This window comes from Carcharodon carcharias, chromosome 13 (genome assembly GCF_017639515.1).
Source record: "Carcharodon carcharias isolate sCarCar2 chromosome 13, sCarCar2.pri, whole genome shotgun sequence".
Classification (NCBI taxonomy): domain Eukaryota; kingdom Metazoa; phylum Chordata; class Chondrichthyes; order Lamniformes; family Lamnidae; genus Carcharodon; species Carcharodon carcharias.
Window position 1 is genome coordinate 123,274,514 of NC_054479.1, and position 21,369 is coordinate 123,295,882.

At 47.3% G+C, this 21,369-nt stretch overlaps 1 protein-coding gene across 1 annotated transcript; it reads left to right on the top strand.

Annotated features, from left to right (window-relative positions):
* The first annotated feature begins 5,141 nt into the window (after positions 1–5,141).
* On the top strand, positions 5,142–21,154 carry LOC121286142 (outer dense fiber protein 3-like). The gene is made up of 5 exons (XM_041203126.1): positions 5,142–5,301; positions 11,665–11,766; positions 13,762–13,883; positions 19,096–19,236; positions 21,012–21,154. Exons 1-5 carry the CDS (start codon positions 5,142–5,144, stop codon positions 21,099–21,101), a joined length of 615 nt encoding a protein of 204 aa, XP_041059060.1. The 3' UTR covers positions 21,102–21,154.
* Positions 21,155–21,369: the final 215 nt, after the last annotated feature.

Sequence of the window (21,369 nt, forward strand, 5' to 3'; positions counted from 1 at the left end):
TTAGAATAGATAGGTGCTTGATGGCTAGCATGGACATGATGGGCCGAAGGGCCTGTTTCTGTGCTGTATAACTCTATGAGATGCCTACTTAAAGATTTCTTAACATTCCAATAATATAGGCAAATTAAGACTTTCCATCACTAAACTTATGTATAGCACAATTTGATATCTTAAGTTTTGTTAGTTACACAAATGTGTCAATGAGGTGAAGCCTAATGCTTACCTATGAATTTTTTAAGAGTTTTAGAGAATTTGATAGTCTGGCCACTACCAGAGACATTGGGATCATACAGGGGAGGATATGCAAAGATCTTGAGACAGAGATCACCTTTGGTCTTTTGAGGAGATTACCTGAAAGTCAGGGAGGCTTATAGGATGGAGCATTTGGGGTGCGATTTGCAGAACTTCACTGGGAAGAAAACAAATCAGATGAAGACCGTGAAGTTGATTGGCAGGATACACGGCACGGTCCCTCTGGATCTGATATACCTTCAACAAATGCAAAAGAGGATTTGTGGGACAGGACTGAGATTACCACCAGGTAATTGATGAAAGGGGGTTTTTCAATGCTGTCTCTGGTTTAGGTAATGGAGCAAGTAATGAAGTTGACTTCCTGGTTGAGATCGAAACTTGGAAAAAAAAACACTGAATACCATATCCAACAGATTGGGAAACATGTGAAGATAATTTACGAATGTGAAATTCCAACGGGGGATTAAAGAAGGAATTGGGACACTTTTGTGAGTGTGCAGAAGTGATTTGTTATGTGTGAACTAACATGCAGGAGTACATGACGAAGCTGCACTGGAGAACGGGTCCCAGGCATGCTCATTTATCTGACAACAGGAGATTCGGGCAGTCTGGGTCTCAAACCCTTGTCATGTCTCGTTTGCCGTCTGGTAAGGAGAGTGGTAGGCTCTACAGGTTCTTGATTTTGGCAATGGTTTGGAGAATGTATCTGGATGTAGACATGGCTTCATGCATTTCTTCCATTGATGGATGCTGCACCATGCCTGGTCTATCTAGTTGATGTGGCAATGATTTATTGTAGTGACCGGTGATTGTTTCTTTCTGGGTGGACGAAAGCGGTGTTTGCCAGCTTGTCGGTGGTGTTTTTTTCTTTTTCTTCCACCTTTTCTGGTGACTGGAAGTTCTCTGTGGTTGAGGAAGAGCAGCCTTGTGGATGGAAGAAGAGTAGGGAGGTGGGTCACCTTTTTTAGTTGTTTGTTGAGGCTGCTACCTGGTTCCAGCTGATGCTGTGATTTCTGCACGCCAGTTGGTAGTTGTTGGGGCAGTGCATTGGTTGGGTCTCTACTCTCTGCACCCTGGTCACTGCTGAAGGCAGAGGCTTTTCTGGGGATTGTTCCAGCTGTGGCATCCACCTCCACTGGGGGTGCTGTGGTAACCTCCTGCACGGTAGGTTGGTCTGGCTCTTGGGTAGGTTCAGATACCTGAAATGAAGAAGAGCAGACCTGCTCTGCGAGCAGAGAAGAGAGGTTACAAATAAACTCAACCTTTGAATGGTGCCTTTCAAGTTGGGTGGGGGCCATGGTTGTCTTCACATCTTCTGCCAGTTGAAGGGAGATCGAGAGCTGTGGAGGTGTCTATCCTGAGGACTGAAAAGGACCGATTCCACACGACATACATCAGCTCCGTAATCTGCTTATCACCATACCTCAGTGACTCCTGAATCATACCAATGACCAGGAGTTGGACTCCCCCTGCACCATAAAGTGGGGTATCTGTTGTTCGGGCCCAGCAATGTTACTCCGGCACCAGAATCTAACTTAAAGTTGGCTAGATGGCTGTTCACTGAGATGCATGCATTCTAGAAGGAAGAACCGCCTCATCCAATGTCTCCCAGGACAACAGGCCGTGTGTCTTCTGAATAATTGACTGCCTTTCTCAGATATCTGCAGTTCCTGAACTCAAAATCTTACAAAGCCACACCTTTGACAGATAGTCAGCAATGAGTCACTCCCTTGTATTACTGGCAGAGAATGATTTACAACACTATTTATTTCCCTTTCAGATGTCAGTAAGGAAAACACTAATTTTCTTAGAGCCAATCAAAAGCACATCTTTATTACCTCTTGCTGGGTTTCTTGGAAACTCCTTTACAAATCCTTTCAATCTTCTGAAGACTGGCACTTGCCTAATTTAACACCCTAATGTAGTGTGATCTGTGAGCAACATCACAGAAAATCTGTTTGTTCTCCTAGTGAAAATCTTAGGCTGGATTTTTAGGTCCCGCCAAGGGTGGGATTCAAGGTGGGCTGGTGACGAAAATAGTGGTGCCAGCCTGTGCTGGTTTCTCGACACTGTTCCCATTGCTGGCAATGTTTATCAGGCTGAGGGATAGGCCGATGCCAAGAACCCACTTGATCCTACTAATGAGTCCAATAGAGAGATAATTGAAAGCTTGCGGAGGGACATATTGAGATTTAATTGGGGGCACAGAGGCTGCACGCTGGGCAGAGCACAGGAAGGCAGCCGTTGAAAATGGGAGCATGACTCTCAGAATTTGGGTCTGGTGCCAATGGGGAGCAACATCCTTTCCAGGAAAGGCAGAGCCCTGAGCACAGGAGGGCAATGGAGAGGGATCAGCTGCAGGAAGGCAAAGGATGCCATACCCTCAGCATAGGATCTATACTGAAGATGGAGCTACTTGGACATTTCGGAGAACCGGTGCCGCAGGAGACTATATCTCCCCAGGCAAATGGTCACAGATTTATGCCCCTGATGTGGAAGACTGATGAGACCCTCAAGCCCCATGCTGAGCCCAGCCACCTCCCTATGCAGCCAGAGCACCTCCACGTTCTGCATTTTTCTCCTCCTCCTTTTCCTCTAATGAGCTATGTTGGTCCAGCAAATCACTGTTTCAAGGTTCACACCTCTCTGGAGGGCCATGTTATGGAGAGCACAGCAGACCACCACAAGGAGCAAGTGTAATGCAGGGCACCTACTGAATGATTCAGGCACTGGAACCACATCTTTAGTGCCCTGATGGCCTGTTCAGCGCTGGTACTAGTGAGCAGGTGGCTGCAGTTGTATCACCTCTGTGCCTACTTCTTGGGTTCTCATAGAGGGGTGAGTAGCCATCTCTCCAAGGGATATCCATTGTCCTGTAGAATCCATCCATAGAGATTGCGGGAGGTGTTGGAGCTGGAATGAAGAACCATGGTACCCTGCATTGCTGGAGGATGGAGAAGTCATAGCAGTTGACAGGAAAGTGAGTGCACACATCAGGAAGCTCTTGTTGTGGTTCAGATATTGAGAGAGTGGAAGCCCTTCCTGTTGTTGAATCCCACCGGTCATTCACTCGGTACCTTGATGGCCATATGGGTTCAATAGATGATGTCCTGCACTTGAGGGAATTCAGTGATGGAAGCAAAACCCACCGCCCTGCAAACTCACATCTGCCTGAAATTGTATGCACTGCCCTGCTTGTAGGTAGGGCACTGTGAGATGCAATGGGGGTCCAGCCATTTGTGAAATGCCACCAAGGTCCACAGCTGATCCTCGCAAGGGGCCAGAGGTGAAGGGGTTCAAGTTCACAGTGACTCTGATGGCTACCGATAGGGCATGGAGAGCAGCTCGATGACCTAATCAGAACGCTGTCAACATCAGGGATCGTCTGACCTATGCACGTTTCAGCGTTGAACCCCTCTGACCCAGGAGGAAGGGCATGGTCTAGAACGTACTCTGCCTGTTCTAACACTTCCAGTGAAGATGCAACCTCGAACAGATCCTCTTACCATCAATGAATGATGCAGATCTGCACAGAGATTTTACTATCCCCATTCAAGGAGCCGTGCTCCCCTTCATTGCTTCACCCCCTTTTTTTTATCTTACCATTAATAAAATGAGGGTCACATGTCTGGCTTCATGTATCAATGTTCAAAAAGAGGAAAATCGTAGGAAAGTCTCAGTGCCTTACCTGATGCAACAGAGTTCTTGGCCACTTCTACGCGGTGCTCCCCTTGAGGCCTCAGAGGAGGTAGAGGCAGCCTGCTCACACGTCTCTACCTGTGGCACCTGGCGGTTGTCCTCATCACGGAGGTACTAGTGAGGGCACCTCCTGAGGCTTCTGCACCTGTGTTGATGCAAGGGCAGCCTGCTGCAGAGGGACCAAGTAGGCCAATGATGATGGTGCCACATGAGGGGCAACACCCTCATCCTCCTCCGTGACAGCCTCAACCTGTGATTGGCGTTGTGGATGGCTGGAAGGGAGCACCAGCTGGGCACAACTGGCGTTCTCACCAGACTCCCTGCGCTATCAATGCCACTGACTGGTCCATGCTGCATTATATGGAATGGCTCTCCTGAACATCAGTGTGCAATTCCTCCATGCAGTCCAAGTTCTGTCATATATGACCCTCCATGAGGTTGATCACTTCCTCAATGAAGGAGCTCATGTGTTCCAAACCCTGAGCCATGTTGCACATGAGCTGCATGGTCTCCTCCTTTCTTAGCCCATTCTCACGTATCACCTCAGGGAACTCCAGCACATGGGAGCACATCTGTTGCTGGCGATCCAAGTAGAGCCTCCTTTCCTGTAACTCCCGAGGACCTGCATCTATGTCCAGCTGAGCATGGCTGTGGCAGTCCTCCATCTCCCTCTATCACCTCCTGCACACTTGTGACATTACCCAGTGCCACCTTATCTAATGGCAGACAAGGATCCAGCTAGCTGACTGTATCAGTGCTGGTGGTGCGTGCACTTATAAGGTGTGACTCACCTTTGAGAAGAGCAGTTGGAGAGACAGACCTGCAGGAGATACACAGAGTGGAGAGAGAATAAATACACCCTGTGGCGTGTAGCCTACATCACTCATCTGAGGGAAGAGCAGTTGGTGAGGTGGACCCGTCAGCTGCTCAGAACCGGCTCGTGCTGAGCTCGAAAGGAGAGTGAAAAACAAACAATTGTGATGTCACAGGAAAGAAGCAATTTGATTGGTTGAAGAAGAAGCTAGCTGTTTGCTGAGTATCCAGTCAGTATCTAGTAAATGTTTAAGGTTTATTCTATTCCTAAGGTTTAGAATAAAGTAGGAACTGTACTTTTTAGTAAGGTTTATTAAGTGGGATTTAAAAGTTTAAGTGATTTAAAACTTTAAGGTTAAGGATGCCCATCCTGTGTTATGTGGGGAGTCGTGAACATTTCTCGTGACCCAGACGAGCCCAGATGCAGGGAGTGTCACCGGCTGGACAAGCTTGAGCAGTGGCTGGAGTCATCGAGGTGCATCCGTGAGATAGAGAACTATGTGGACAGCACATTCAAAGAGGTGGTCACAACCACAAGTTAGGGGCAAGCAGGCAGATAGGGAATGGGTCACCACCAGGCAGTCCAGGAGAAACAGGCAGGTAGTGCAAGGAATCCCCAGAGGACCCACTCACTAACCGTTTCTCCATTCTGGGTATCGGTGAGGGCAATGGATCCTTGGAGGAGTGTAGCAAGAGCCAAGCCTGTGGCACCATGGGTGGCCCAGCTTACAGGGGGTGAGGAAGAAGAGTAGAAGGGCAGTACTGATAGGGGATTCTTTAGTTAGGGGAACAGACAGGTGTTTCTGTGGCCATCAACTTGACTCCAGGATGGTTTGTTGCCTCCCTGGTGCTCGAGTCAAGAATGTCACAGAATGGCTGCAGGACATTCTTGTTGGGGGAGGACAAACAGCCAAAGATCGAGTTCCATATTGGTACTAACAAGGTAGGTAGGAACAGAGATGTGGTCCTGCAATTGGAATTCATGGAGCTAGGTAGAAAATTAGCAAGCAGGACCTTTAAAGTAGTAATCTCCAGATTACTCACAGTGCCACGTGCAAGTGAGTACAGAAATAGCAAGATAAGACAGATGAACACATGGCTGGAAAGATGGTGCAGGAGGGAGGGCTTTAGATTCCTGGGACACTGGGACAGGCTCTGGTGGAGATGGGTTGCATCTGAACAGAGCTGGGACTGAGTTCTTTGCGGTTCATTTTGTTGGTGCTTTTGGGGTGGGTTTAAACTAACTCAGGAGGGGTGTGTGAACCAGGAGAGAATATTAGAAAGTAATACCGGTCTGCATGGAACACTGGGAGGGGCAGATAACACTAAAATAGAGAATAATAAGTTAATAGATGGAGTTGGAGTAAGGGAGCAAGTAATGAAGTCTAATTCAGGGTTACACTGAATGTATGTGAATGCACAGAGTATAGTTAATAAAATTGGGGAGTTACACGCACAGATTGCCTTGTGGGATTATGATGTTGTGGCGATAACAGAGACCTGGTTTAAGGAAGGGCAGATCTAGGTGTTAAACATTCCTGGTTACAAAGCGTTCAGAAAAGATAGGAAAGGGAAAAAAGGAGGAGGGGTAGCATTTTTGGTTAAGGAAAGTATTGCAGTCCTGGAGAAAGAGGATGTGTCAGAGGATTCGGGGACAGATTTGATTTGGCTAGAGCTAAGGAATAAGAAGGGTGCAATTACATTGCTCGGTGTAATGTACAGACCACTAGCTAGTGGAAAGGATATAGAGGAACAAATCTTCAAGGAAATTACAGAGAGGTGTAAACATTGTAAGGTAGTTATAATGAGGGACTTTAATTACCCATGTATAGACTGGGAAAAGTGGCTGTGTAATGGGCAGTGAGGGACAAGCATTCCTAGATTATGTTTAGGAGAATTTCCTACAGCAGTATGTGTCCAGTCCAACAAGAAAGGAGGCACTGCTGGACCTGGTTCTTGGGAATGAGGCAGGCAAGTAGATCAAGTGACAGTAGGGGAACATTTAGGGGACAGTAATCATTGTATCATAAGGTTTAGGATGATGGCGGAAAAGGATACTGGTCAATCCAGAGTAAGAATAATCAACTGGCAGAGAGCAGACTTCAATGTGGCAAGAATGGAGCTGGACCAGATGGACTGGAACTGAAGGTTGGCGGGTAAAACAGTAGCTGAACAATGGGCTACCTTCAAAGAGGAGATGGTTTGGACACAGTCGAGGAATGTTCCCTCAAAAGGGAAGAGTAGGACAAACAAATCCAGAGCTCCCTGGATGACAAAGGAGATAGAAATTGAGTTAAAGGAAAAAAAAGTTTCCCCACGGCAGGTGTCAGGTAGCAAGTACAACTGAGAATCAAGCTGAATATAGGTTCAGAAGGGATATAAAAAGCAAACACAAGGAGCAAAGAGGGATTATGAAAAAAGACTGGTAGCTAACAAAAAAGGAAATCCCAAAGTATTCTATAAGCACATCAATAGTAAAAAAAAAAGGAGGAATAGGGCTGATTAGGAACCAAAAGGGGATTTACACATAGAGGCAAGAGGCATGGCTGAGAGGTTAAATGAATACTTTGCATCTGTCTTTACCTACAAGGTAGGTGCTGCCCAGGCCATGGTGACAGAGGAGGAAACTCAGTCACTAGAAGGGTTTAAAATTGATAAGGAGGAAACATTGGATAAGCTGTCGGCACTTAAAGTTGATAAGGCACCGGGAGCAGGTGAGATGCATCCAGGAATATTGAAGGAAGTGAGAGTGGAAATTGCAGTGGCACTGGCAATAATCTTTCAATGATACCTGGATTCGGGGGAGATGCCAGAGGACTGGAGAATTGCAAACCCTTATTCAAAAAAGATTGTAAAGATCTGTCCTGCAATTGCAGACCAGTCAGTTTAACTTCAGTGGTGGGGAAACTTCTAGAAACAATTATTTGAAATAGAATTAATAGTCACATGGAAAAACTTGAATTGATTCGGATTTGTTAAAGGAAAATCGTGTCTAACTAATTTGCTGGAGTTTTTTGAAGAGATAACAGAGATGGTTGATAAGGGCAAGGCCATTGATGTGGTGTATATGGACTTCCAAAAGGCATTCGATATAGTGCCACACAACAGACTTGTGAGGAAAGTTATAGGTCATGGAATGAAAGGACAGTAGCAACATGATGCAGAATTGGCTGCGGGAGAGAAAACAGAGAGTAATGGCTAATGGGTATTTTTCAGACTGGAAGGAGGTTTGTAGTGGAATTCCCCAGGGGTCGGCATTGGGACCCTTGCTCTTCTTGGTATGTATAAATGATTTTGATCTTGATGTGAGAGGATAATTTCAATGTTTGCAGATGATACAAAACTTGGGAGAATTGTAAAATGTGAGGAGGACAGTGTAAAACTTCAAAAGGACATTGACACATTGGTGGAGTGGGCAGATAGGCAGCAGATGAAGTTACATGCAGAGAAATGTGAGGTGATACACCTTGGTACAAAGAACATGAAGGGACAGTATAACATAAAGGATACTATTCTAAAGGATGTGCAAGAGTAGAGACACCTGGGTATATATGTACATAAGTCATTAAAAGGTGGTAGGACAGGTATGGAGAGCTACTTCTAAAGCATACAGTATTCTAGCCTTCATTAATAGGGGCATAGAGTACAAGAGCAAGAAGGTTATGATGAACTTATATAAGACACTGGTTAGACCTCAACTGGAGTATTGTGTATAGTTCTGGGTGCCACACTATAGGAAGGATGTGGAACACATTAGAAAGAGTGCAGAAGAGGTTTACGAGAATGGTTCCAGGGATGAGACATTTCAGTTATGAAGAAAGATTGGAGAAGTTGGGACTGTTTTCCTTGAAGAGGAGAAGGCTGAGAGGAGACTTAATAGAAGGTTTCAAAATAATGAAGGCCTGGACAGAATAGATAGGGCGAAACTGTTCCCATTTGTAAATGGATCGAGAATCAGATGCAAAAGAAACAAGTGCGAGGTGAGAAAAAAACTTCTCACACAGCGAGTAGTTAGGGTTTGGAATGCACTGCCTGGAAGTGTGGTGGAGGCAGGTTCAACTGAGGCATTCAAGAGGGCATTGGATGATTATCTATATAGAAACAATGTACAGGGTTACAGGGAAAATGCAGGAGATTGGTACTCAACTAAAATGCTCAGAGAGCCAGTGCAGGCATGATGGGCCGAGTGGCCTCCTTCTACACTATAACAATTCTGTGATTGTGTGACAGTCTGATATCTCTACAAGCAGTGATTGGCCCAATGCACAAACAGTAATCTGTCCTCTGCCTGAACGTTTGAAACTGTGGCAGAGACATGGAAAGATCATGAGAAGTAGTCGTGAAGAGTAGAAGCCTCTGCAGTGCTGAGGCTTCACAATGCAACTGAGACTTCAGCAAGCTGTCAGCGACCTGGAGTGCTGAGGAATATGCATTCCAGTTTCTCTTCCCCCTCTCCACCAGGGATGCATATCTCGCCTTTCCCAATTTGTTCATGGTCAGCAACATTGGCAATGTCCATGGCTTCCTCTTCCATGGCAGTGATGACATGTGGAATGGGAACCCTTCCTCGTGTCTGGACCCTTTCGCAGGCATTGCTAACCTGTTTTTCGTGCAAGCATGAAAGAGAGAGAGATAAAACACTGCTGGCCCTTGTGGCCAGTGCCAGTAGCTCGCCATAAGAAGTTGTAGGTATTAGCTCTGACAGGTCCTCAACAGCACCATGACTCTGAGTTCTGCTGAGGGGTCAGTAAGTATTCTGGGCTCACACTCACTCCTCCCATATGCAGGAGAAGCTTACGGCCTCACGCTTTGCAGCTGGTGTGTCTGCTGGGGGGGGGGGGAATACCTAGAGGCCTGTCGTGAGGGGCCGGCATTTCATTCATCCTGCCAAAGTGATGGTTCAATGAAGAGTGCAGCAGGGCATGCCAGGAACAGCACCTAAAAATGAAGTGACAACCTGGTGAAGCTACAACTCAGGACTACTTGTGTACCAAACTGCAAGCGATAGACAGAGCTAAGCGATTCCACAACCAATCTTAGATCAGATCTAAGCTCTGCAATCCTGCCACATCCAGTCGTGAATGGTGGTGGGACCTACCATCCATTCTTAATTAGCACATTCGTTTAGATAATATTACCAACTTCAACACCTCTGTGTTCTTTTGTCTGTGACATCTTTTGATTATCAGTTCCTATCACTGCTTGCTTGTCCCCACAACCACACCACCGCACCCACGGCCCCACCCCCCCACTTCTCTCTCCTTCCCCCCCCCCACCTTAAACCAGCTTATATTTCACCCCTCTCCTTATATTCACTCAGTTCTGTGGAAGGGTCATGAGGACTCAAAACGTCAACTCTTTTCTTCTCCGCCGATGCTGCCAGACCTGCTGAGTTTTTCCAGGTCATTCTGTTTTTGTTTTGGATTTCCAGCATCCGTAGTTTTTTGTTTTTAAGTCAGAAGTGGGGTTGTTTGCTAATGATTGCACAATGTTCACTGATGATTGCTAAATGTTCAGCACCATTCGTGACTCCTCAGATACAGAAGCAGTCCATGTCCAAACGCAACACAATCTGGACAATATTTAGGCTTGGGCTGACAAGTGGCAAGTAACATTCGTGCCACATAAGTGGCAGATAATTACCACCTATGACAAGAAAGAATCTAACCATTGCCTCTTGATGTTCAATGGCATTACCATCACTCAATCCTCCATTATCAACACCCTGGGGTTTACCATTGACCAGAAACTGAACTGGACTAGCCATATGAATACTGTGGCTACAAGAGCAGGTCAGAGGCTAGGAATCCTGCAGCAAATAACTCACCTCCTGACTCCCCAAAGCCTGGCCGCCATCTACAAGGCACAAGTTAGGAGTGTGATGGAATACGCTCCACTTGGCTGGTTGAGTGCAGCTCCCAAAACACTCAAGAAACTTGACACTGTCCAGGATAAAGCAGCCCGCTTGATTGGCCCCCCATCCACAAACATTCACTCCCTCCACCACTGATGCACACTGGCATCAGTGTATATCAACAAAATGCACTGCAGAAACTCACCAAGGCTCCATAGACATCACCTTCCAAACACATGACCACTACCATCCAAAAGGACAAGGGCAGCGGACAGATGTGAACACCACCACCTGGAACTCCCCTCCAAGTCACTCACCATCCTGACTTGGATATATGTTGCCGTTCCTTCACTGTCGCAGGGTCAAAATCCTGGAACTCCCTCCCTAACAGCATTTTGGCATATCTATGCCACACAGACTGCAGCAGTTCAAAAAGACAGCTCAGTAGCACCTTCTCAAGGGCAATTAGGTTTGGGCAATAAATGATGGCCTGGCCAGTGATGCCCACATCCCATGAATGAATATTAAAAAATATTTTGAAAGCAAAATGTATGTTACTTGTTTGGTAATTGAGAGGGGAATACTGGCAGGAGTTTGTGGTTTGTACCCTTTCCCAGAAATGAACTGTTTCCTAATCTGAATTTTGCAACTTTGCCCACGTCATCCACTTTGTTTTTAACCATGTTCACTGTTTAGGTTACACATCAATAAACTGCCTCTTTCTCATCCCTGACATCCATTGCTCCATAATTAATGCTGCAAGCCTCACCCTAAAATCTGGAATTTTGCCCTAATCCTCTCCTCCTCTTCCTCCTCTACAAAATGGTGCTTAATATCTACCCCTTTAACCAAGCTTTTAGTCACTGACCCAATATGGCTTTATGTGGCTCAAGGCCAAATTTTGTTTGAAAACACTCCAGTGAAGCACTTTGGGGCATTTTACTATGTTAAAGGTGCTATATAAATACAGGTTGCTGTTTAAGTTACATGTGAGGAAGAGGCACCAATTGTTAACCAACCTTTCACTTTTCTGTTTCTCTGAGCAGCAAATTACAGGGTACATGAAGCAGATCGATTAGTTCATCACAGTGTACCGGCCTACTCCATTGCACTGAGAACTGTTGGGTTTAAAATGAATGAAAGCCCAGGTACAGTAATTGGTGCTCGGAACGTATCCCATGATCATTAATATTCAACGCAAAGTATCGGTCTTTTACATTTCTGCTCTCTGGATGGATGCTACCCATAATGAAGCCCATTTCCCAAAATCTGATTGGCTCTGAAGTTGAATAAAATGTTGCTGAAATAGTCTTTGACAATCCCTCAAAGTGTATCCTAATGAAGGTTAAAATGTATAAAATTTCAAAGGTGAACAAAGTCTTAAGGTTTACCGGAAGTTGGTCGAGTCGTTGTAGGTGTCTCTGCTACATGATAAGTAATTTATCCTTATCTTTGTCTTGTTCAAATTCATGGCAATGAAGAGTCCTTCGTTTAGGATTTAGGGCTTCCCATCACTCACACTTACTCCCGCAGTCCCATCACTCATTCCCTGTCACTCACTCGCCCCTCAGTCCCGTCACTCACTCCCTCAGACCCCATCACTCACCCTCGTTCCCTCAGACTCGTCACTAACCCTCAGTCCTGTCACTCAGAATCGCTTCCTCACTCCCTATCATTCACTCCCTCAGACCCATCGGTCACTCCCTCAGATCCCATCAATCACACTTGCTCCCTCAGTACCCTTTGCTCACACTCACTTCCTCAATCTCCGTCACTGACGCTCACTCCCTCAGTCCCATCACTCACTCCCCATCACATACTCACTTCCTAGTCCCATCACTTGCTCCCTCAGTCCCTGTCGCTCACACTCACTCCCTCAGTCCTGTCACTCAGACTCATGCCCTTTCAGCCTGACTATCATTTTAACTCCAATCCATAGGATAAACCTGGGTCAAACAGGATGTGCGCCTGTGACCAAAGGATGCCTAAACAAGTACTTTAAGTTTTTGACTGAGGAGCAGGTTTGTCCTCCAGATTCCAGGTGGAAACTTAAGGTCTCCCCTACTCCAGCCTACCACCCTCCCCTCTTCACCACCCCATGGTTTGCTTTCTTGCCAATGTGCACCTATTCCCGCCCTCTGACCAGCTGCCACTTCCCATTCAATTCAAAGTTGGGGTGGGGTCAGGGGGCACAGTTGACAGTCTACGTGGAGCCTCACCCTGCCAAGATCAGGCACATTTGGCACTCACCCTGCCTGCACTCCTTGCCCACCTAAATCCACTCCCCGCTACCCCACGGCCTAAGCTGGTCTGCCTCTGACAGGCATCTGTGACAATTAAATGCTTTCACATGTGTGTGTGTTCTGAGCACAGCTCTCCATTGGCACAACAGAGTTTAAAGAGGTAATCTCACCACTGAACAAACCCCTTTTAAGGAGGTGTCCCGCTGCTCACCACAAAAGGAGGTCTCCCTGCTGGAACCAATTTTAATCACTGTCATATTTGAAAGGCTTCCTGGTGGTAAGGAGGTTCCTTGCTGAAAATCTGTGGTGAACTTGGGGTGAAACTTGGTGGAGAAGATTGTGGTTGTTCACCTGAGAGCAGAGAAGATTTAAGGTAGATCTTACAGGAGTGTTCCAATTCATGAAGGCTTCTGCTGGAGTCAGGAAAACTGTTTCCAGTGGCTTAAGGGTCCATAACCAGAGGACACAGATTTAAAGTAACTGCCAAAAGAATGGGATGAGTTGAGGAAAATGTTTTTTTTATACAGCAAGGAATGAAGATCTGAAAAGCACTGCTGTAAGGGGAGTGGAAACAGTTTTAATAACAACTTCCACAAAGGAACTGGATAAATACATGAAAAGGAAAAATTTGGGGGGTTGTGGGGAAACAGCAGTGGCAGCATGACTATTTGGATAGCTCTTTCCAAAAGCCAGCACTGAGTGCGATGGGCAAATGGCTGCCTTCTGCGCTGTCAGATTCTATCTCTGAGAGGCACTCAGATGCTCAGCCCTCTGGTTAAGCATCAATTCAGCTCTTGACTGTTATTGTCTGAAATCCAGCCCTTCTGACCTGGACCAGCCTGGACACTGTGGGCCACATGAATAGCTCAGCTCAGCTCTGTCTCCTTTTCTGCACTCTAGGGCCTGCGCGATACAAAGATGTGGCAGTGTCGGGGCCGAAAATCCCACACCTGAGATCAGCGCCTGCCTACTCTATGTTGCAGAAAACTGCATTTGGTAGCATGCTTAGTAATATTGTGAAGGTAAGTGAATTCAAGCCTGGGACATGGGGTCAAGGCCTATTTCACTTTTCAATTTTAACTCGGCCCATCTGATGGAAACCATGCGAGTGTTTGGAAGGTTATGGTGTGGGAGAAGCATTAAAATGGTGTGCGGGACTTTGCCCACTCCATACCCCACCTCTAAGTCTGGCCAGTTCCAGTGTAAAATGTCCCCCCCGCAACAAAGTCAGGCTCTAATCTGTGATTGTAACCTCATCCCTGAGTACTGGGCTTCATCATTATCAGGCTAAAACTGCCGGGAACAGAAGACAGGGCAAGAAGAGGTCAAGTGAGCTCAGTTTCTTCAGGTTTCCTGTTGGGTCAGGAGGAACAGGAGTGTCCCATCAGGAAACGTTGGACCTCAGCTGTCCAGGATGTTCCCTCCCCGAGACCAAATTGCCTGACAGGGGCTTAGGGAGTGTGTTAGAGGGCGCTCTGCTCTCAATGAGACTGTAAAGCCAAGGACCCACCTGTTCGGGTGGATGTTAATGATCCACAGCACCATTCAAAGAGCAAAAGCTCTCCCAATGTCCTAGTCAACATCTCTCCCTCAACCAGTTCAACTGGTCATTGCCGTTTGTGGGATTTCATTGTGCCTAAAATGGCTGCTGCATTTTGCTCCATAAAATTCACTCCATTTGTAATTAATTTAATGTAAAGCACTTTTGGGATGTTTCAATGGGACCTTATCAAACCTGTGATCTCTACCACCTGGAAGGGCAAAGGCAGCAGGTGCATAGGAACACCACCACTGTGCAAGTTCCCCTTTAAGTCACCCACTATCCTAACTTAAAAATATATCGTCATTCCTTCAGCGTTTTTTTTTATTATTTCTTGGGATGTGAGCATTGCTGGCAAGGCCAGCATTTGTTGCGCATCCCTAATTATCCTTGAACTGAGTATCTTGCTAGGCCATTGTAGAGGGCAGTTAAGAGTCAACCACATTGCGGCGGGTCTGAAGTCACATGTAGGTTGGATCAGATAAGGATGGCACACTTCCTTCTCTAAAGGACATTAGTGAACCAGATGGGTTTTTACAACAATCCATGATGGTTTCACATTCACCATTACTGACAGTAGCTTTTAATTCCAGATATTTTTATGACTGGGTCAAAGTACTGAAACTCCCTCACAAACAGCATTGTGACAGCCCATTCACCACCAGGCTATAGTGATTCATGAAAAAGGCCCACTTTCACATTCAGGGGCAACCAGGGATAAGGCAAAAAATTCCAGCCTTGCCAGCAACAGCCACATTCCCAGAGTGAATAATATTAAAAAACGTAAATATAACACTGACCTTATTTTTTAACAAAAGTACCTTTTCTCTTCCCACCTTGGGTCTTATTAAGTAATCTTTTGAGGCCTTCAAGCCTAGATCCATAGAGCAAAAAATTGTCCATATCTAGATAGAAGTCAGCACTCCCAGAACAGACTCCAATCCTCCGCCCCAAAAATATAAAATATATCATTCTAAAACCAGACAAAGTTACCAAGCAGAATTTTCCCTTCCAGGACAAAATCCCATGGCAGGGGCGGGAATGTGGAGTGTTCCTTGCCATGGGGGCCGCACAGAATTCAGATGATATCAATGTGACCCCAGTCTCATTAATTATGCAGTCGAGGGTTTCCTGACACTTTTCGGGGCGGGGCTGGATGGTGTGCTCCCCGCTCTCATATCTGGGTGTCATGTTTAAATCACGCCCAGACAGCAACTTAGCCGCTACACTGATTGAAGAGATGGCTCAGGCGTTGAGGGCACTAGCAAGCACCGCAAATGACATGCCTCTCCCAGCCTTATCCTTATAGTTGCGTGGGCTCGCCGGTCTGGAGGGTGCTGGCTCAGAAGCTTTTTGCACAGCCTGCAATGCATCAATCACATGCCACACAATCCAGGGGTTATTTGCAAGACTGGGAGCATGAAAAAGGTACATGAAACCCAATTGCTCTCAACCCCATCTTCTCTTTTCACACAGGAGAAGGAGAGAGAGGGAGAAGATGGGAGTGATGGGGGGGGGTCAGCCACAATTAAAAGAATTGACTGACTTTGAGGAGCGCGCAGCCCAGCTGGCAGGGGTGAAGTGGGACAGGCCCACTGGAGATGGAAAGATTGGCTTGTGGCCTCCATCCAGTAAGGATCCATGCATGTCATTTGAAACCTTAGGGTCAAGTGTGCCTCCATGTTGGAGGCAGCTCAAACAGTCACTCGCTCTCTCCTCCCTCACTTACACATGCCACCCGGAAGAGGGCATGGCCCAAGTCTGAGGAAGCCCTGTCCAGCACTGGTACAAGCCTGGAGAGGAGTGAGGACATCACTGCTGAAGAAAGTGCACCTGTAAAGTAGTCACAGCAGACACTTCCACCCTCCACCAGACCAGAGACATACAGCTCAGTGGATATTAGTTCTAGCTTAGGAAGGGTCTCACAATCTGGCGGTGCACAGATACGTGTCCGCAGCAGGAGGAAGCAGGGTCATCCAAGCTCACAGGCTCTTGGAGGAGTGCCGGGGAAGAGGCATCTGTGAGATCTGAATCCAATGATGGACCTCTGGAACCGACCTTCCAAGAGATGCAAGAGACAGGGCAAAATCAGATAGAGATGTCAGAGGCCCTCAATAGAGTGGCACATAAGGTAGCCGAGTTTGTCTGTCTGTTGGCTGATGAAGTGGTTCTGACCTGTGCACACTTGGAGGTCTCCATGGAGAGGTTGGTGGACTCCATGGAGAGCCTGGTCCAACAGATTCTGCTGGAGATGCACACAGACCTGCACTCCATCACAGAAGCCCTGGGCAAACTTCTGCAGTGGCTACGCTCGAGGGGGTCGGGGCACCTCAACCTCCCTTCAGGTGCCTCTTGCCCTCAAGGAGTCACGCAGGAACCTTCGGGCACCCAAAGGGAGGAGGAGCAGCAGTTGGAAACACTTGGGGCCTCCACTCAGGACCCTCTGATGGTGTCCAGCCCTTCCAAATCCCCTTTGCCTGTGACCCCTTCAACCTCATCATCAGTCACCACAGAGGGCAGCAGCCCCACAGCAGGAAAGCCAAAGTAAGCCGGGGCCCTCCACACCTCAGGTCTCCAGAGGATGGCCACCAGGGTCAGCAGACTGCTCCCACCCCTGCTGCAGATGTCAGGAGAGCACTTAGCAGAAGCGTTAGGGAAAGAAAAGTTAAGAAGTTATGAATTCACTAGTGATTGCAAGGGCGCAGTATAATCATTTCACATATGAAACTTTAGTAAATATAGTTCACTTGGACTTTAATCATGTCTGATGTGGTTTATTTGTGATAGTCCTCAAGCCTTTGCGCACCACCGTCCCCACCATCATCTTCCGAGGGATACCCCATGTTCCCCGGAATCAGGCATCTGCAGAGAGGCAAAGCACTTTGCCAGGGCCCTGTGGGCCATGAGCAAGAATTCTCCCTAGCAAGCTGAGCCTTGTCCTTCACACCCTCATCTGGCTCAGGGCCCTAGCATTGTAAAAACTACATGTTGGGGTTCCCCTTCAGTTATCCATTTGAGATGGCCTGCATCTCACCCCGATGACCCAACTCCCATGCAACACCTCGAAATCTCCACCATGAGGCTCAGCATACTTGCAATCAGTCATGATGGTAGTAACAGCCGAGGTGCACTCTAACACCATTCCCCCCCCACCCCGTCACCCATCCACATCCTCCCCCCATAAATATTGTCCGCATCCCCCACCTCCCCCCACCGCCGCCACCACCGCCCCCCCCCCCCCCCCCCCCCCCCCCCCCCCACCTCCCGCCGAGGAATCACTTTCAACCTCCCCACCGTCACACTTCAACCATCCCCCATCACTTTCCATCTCGTCCAAGTAAATGTAGAAGTCTCTTTCCTTCTGAAAATCTCACCCCTATTAATGATAGACATGCCCACCTTCATCCTTCCCATCCCCCAGATCCATTACTTTCCACAAGCCCTCCAACAACCCTTGGCGCCCCTTCACATGACATCATCACACCCTCACCCTCCCACCCTACCAGCTCCCACTGCCCCCTTTAACTGTCACCATCCCCTCCTACCATCGGTACACTCTGTGTGCTCCCCAGGAATCCTCCATTGACTGTACGGACCCCTCCCTCTGAACCTCTTTCCCCTCAGTAGCCCCACTTCCCCCTCCCCCCATGCCCCTTCACAGCAGCATAAGCCACCCAGCTACCCCCCCGCCTGCAACCCAACATGGCCCTTCCGACCCTCCTGCTCTGTATCAGCTCACCCATTGCAAGACCCCCGCTGAATCTCTCTCTTTCCCCTAACACCCCCACCCCCTTATAAGCCTGCACTCCTGCCCCACCTCTTCATTCCTCTCCTCCCTGTCTAATCATCCCCCACAGACCCTTGCCGCCACCTGCTGCTCGAAGATTAAACCCCGGGAGAAGTTGCTGATTGAGGAGCCGATCCCTGGGAGAAGCTGCTGCACCGAGAACCACCACCTTCTGGATGCTGCTGCACAGAGAGGTCAATGCTCTGCCCACCCACTGCTGCACATGATGCTCCGGGGTCCGGTCGCTGGAGGCCTCCATCTTCTCCTCATCTCCGTGACCCGCCTCAGGCCTTCTTAAGGCAAGTGCCGACTTTTACACGCCAAGTTGGTCCACACGTGTTCTGGACTGGCATGATTTCCCACTGGCGTCACGGACAATCGGGGGGTGGGGGGGGGGGGCGGTGGGGGGGTCGCAATTCCAGTTGGGCCTCCTTCGTCTGCAGCCCATTAGCGGGATGCAAATTGGTTTTATGTTGGCCTCAGGCAGGAATTTGCGACCCTGCATGGCAGTCAGGAATGGAAGATCCCACCATCATTTTATGCTGGCGTGAAACTAATCTTTGAGCTTCTTCAAGATTGCTCCCCCCACCTGCCAATAGACCCATTGAGGGGGGGCATGGGAAAATTCCACCCACCAACTCACATTACAAACCTCCAGTCTGCCAAAATTCTCTATTTTGTGTCCTGGAAGTGCACTGATACCTTTCCTCTTTGAACTTCTTCACTTAGTCACCATCCTGTTTGTGGAGCTCCTCTCCCCCGTGCTGCTATATTTAAAGGATGACTCTCTTGGCTGAATGCAATCTAGGCCCTAATTTCAATTTAACACCAGAGGTTCAGGTCAGAGTTGCGATCCAACCTACACTTTGTCTGACTGCCCTTAATGGCTTTTTACCTTTGATTGCAGACCCCGGGCCCATGCGCATACAAACACGTGGATACTGATGTCTTCAAACCCAGAGCACCCAAGTACACCATAATGGAACGCAATCTGATTCCAGGAGACACTACAATGAAACCAGGACCAGGTCGTTACAGGGCAGAAGATGTAAGTAGGGATTCTGAATAGGAATCTATCATTTAACCCCAAGCCCTCCCCACTGTGTTAGGTTGAACTTTCCCCAGGGATCAGTTGGTGCTTCCACCTGGACCTATGCCCTGTGGGTATAAATAGATCTAATTCCTGGGCTGTCCTTGAAATGTTTTTATCTGTACTTGTATTGCTTAAATTGTATTGAATTCCTTTATAATATTTATGTAACGTCAAAGTCAGTTGGCTGTCTTTAAAATTAACCCAAACTGGTTGCCATAGTAACCCTGGATGTTAATTAGCTGCCAAAGGGTAGATTATTGTATCGACTCACCAGCAGTTCACACCATCACCGTTCCTGAGTGACACTAAAGAGACAATGTTAACATGGGGGGAGAATCTGGGAGGGAAGGAGGGGAGTGCTGAATCGGTTACAGAACTATCCAAGCCCCTCTGAGCCTGAGTCCTAGGAGATATTAACTCCCAGGCCTCATACAGAGGCTGCAATACTGACATCCACCTCAAGCTCTGCTGTGTTGGAAGGGCCAATTGGTCACAATCCTTCTTTGTGTTTTTATGTGTAAATTGTGGCCTTATCAGGGGAGTTGGATTCTGAATGGGTTTTCTAAAGGTGGGGTGAAAGGTTCAAATTGCAGGAGATGAAGTAATTCGGGAAATCGAGGGCAGAGAGTTTTTTCATGCAAAGGGAAATTGAGTTGCAGAATAAGTGATCAAGTAAGAACATTGAAATGGTTGATATAAGTGGAATCAAAAGACGATTCCATGTGTTTCTTCATAGAGAAAGGACTTAAGCCCAAGGGGTCCATACTTAATGAGGGATGTATTGAAAACTGCTGGCTTCACTTTTCTTACAATGGATTCCTGACCATCAACACTGGGCAACAAGACCAGAATATGGACTCATTAGTTAATTATATCACTGGATTAGAGAGGAATTCACTTCAATTGATCATTTCTGCAGATGAGAACGAACTTCCTGCCCTGCAGTCTTGAACTCCCGTGGGCATTTCCCCACCACAGGAAACACAACTCTTTGAAGTCAGTTTATGAATTTGTTTGTGGGGCTATGGGGACTAGTTCATCAATATTGGGCAAGGGTATGAAAAAATACAGAACCAAAATAGGTAAATGTTGAGGTGTAGATCAGCCATGATCTTATTGAATGGCAGAACAGCCTTGAGGGGCTGAATGGCATCCTATTGTTCCTATGACTGGCTCATTCCTTGGTAGCTGGGCAACAGGAGTGAAGGAACAATTGCAGGACCTAAGTTGCTATTTTCAGCATTGGCCTGGGGTGCCAGAAGTGTGGACCCCTTGAATTTAGCAGTGGGCCTGAGTCCCACACAGATTGGATATTGGTCATTGCACTGGTAAATCCGACTTCTTTGTGCTCGTTTACCGAAAAATGAGCGTAATATATCCCAATTTCTACTAGGTGACCACATGAGGCATCACCTTCTGTCCTTGGCTACAGTTCACACTTGCTATGTTTGTAGCCTGGTTCAGCAGATTACATCAGGAATGTGGGGAGACCACGGCAGATTTGACCATGTCCCTAGACCAAGGCCCTGCTCAGGCCCCTGTGAAGTGAGCAGATAATTCTCACGAGATCAGTGATTGAACATGAGACCTCCTTTCTCTCAGTTCCACACCATTTAGGAGGAAGGTATCTTAAATATCGTCTCAGTCAAAAGCATGAAATTATTTATGTTGCATTACTGGATAACATGTGGACAGACTTAGCAATTTAATCCTCTGTGATTTCTCCCCAGGTGAACATACATAAACACTACCCCAAGTACACCTTTGGAATCCACCACTCCGAGTACCTCGCACCCCTTATTGTGACTCCCTCAGACTGAGAGCCCAGAGCACAGCCAGCCCCAATCCCCCAGCACACTCTTACAATCCTGAATTGCAAAAAAATATATCAATTGTACTTTTAAAAAGAAAAATTCATTTAAACGTTTGATTCTTTTTCATCCTGTGTGTGTGGTGTGAAACCTGGCAGATTTCTGTATTAGGAGCTTGGTGTTCATCGTTTACCCAATAAAAACACTGCTGGGGGCTGGGGGCAAGGTCTGTCAGAGTTGCAGTCCTGGGCTCTAGGCAGCCTCCAGGCTTATTTAT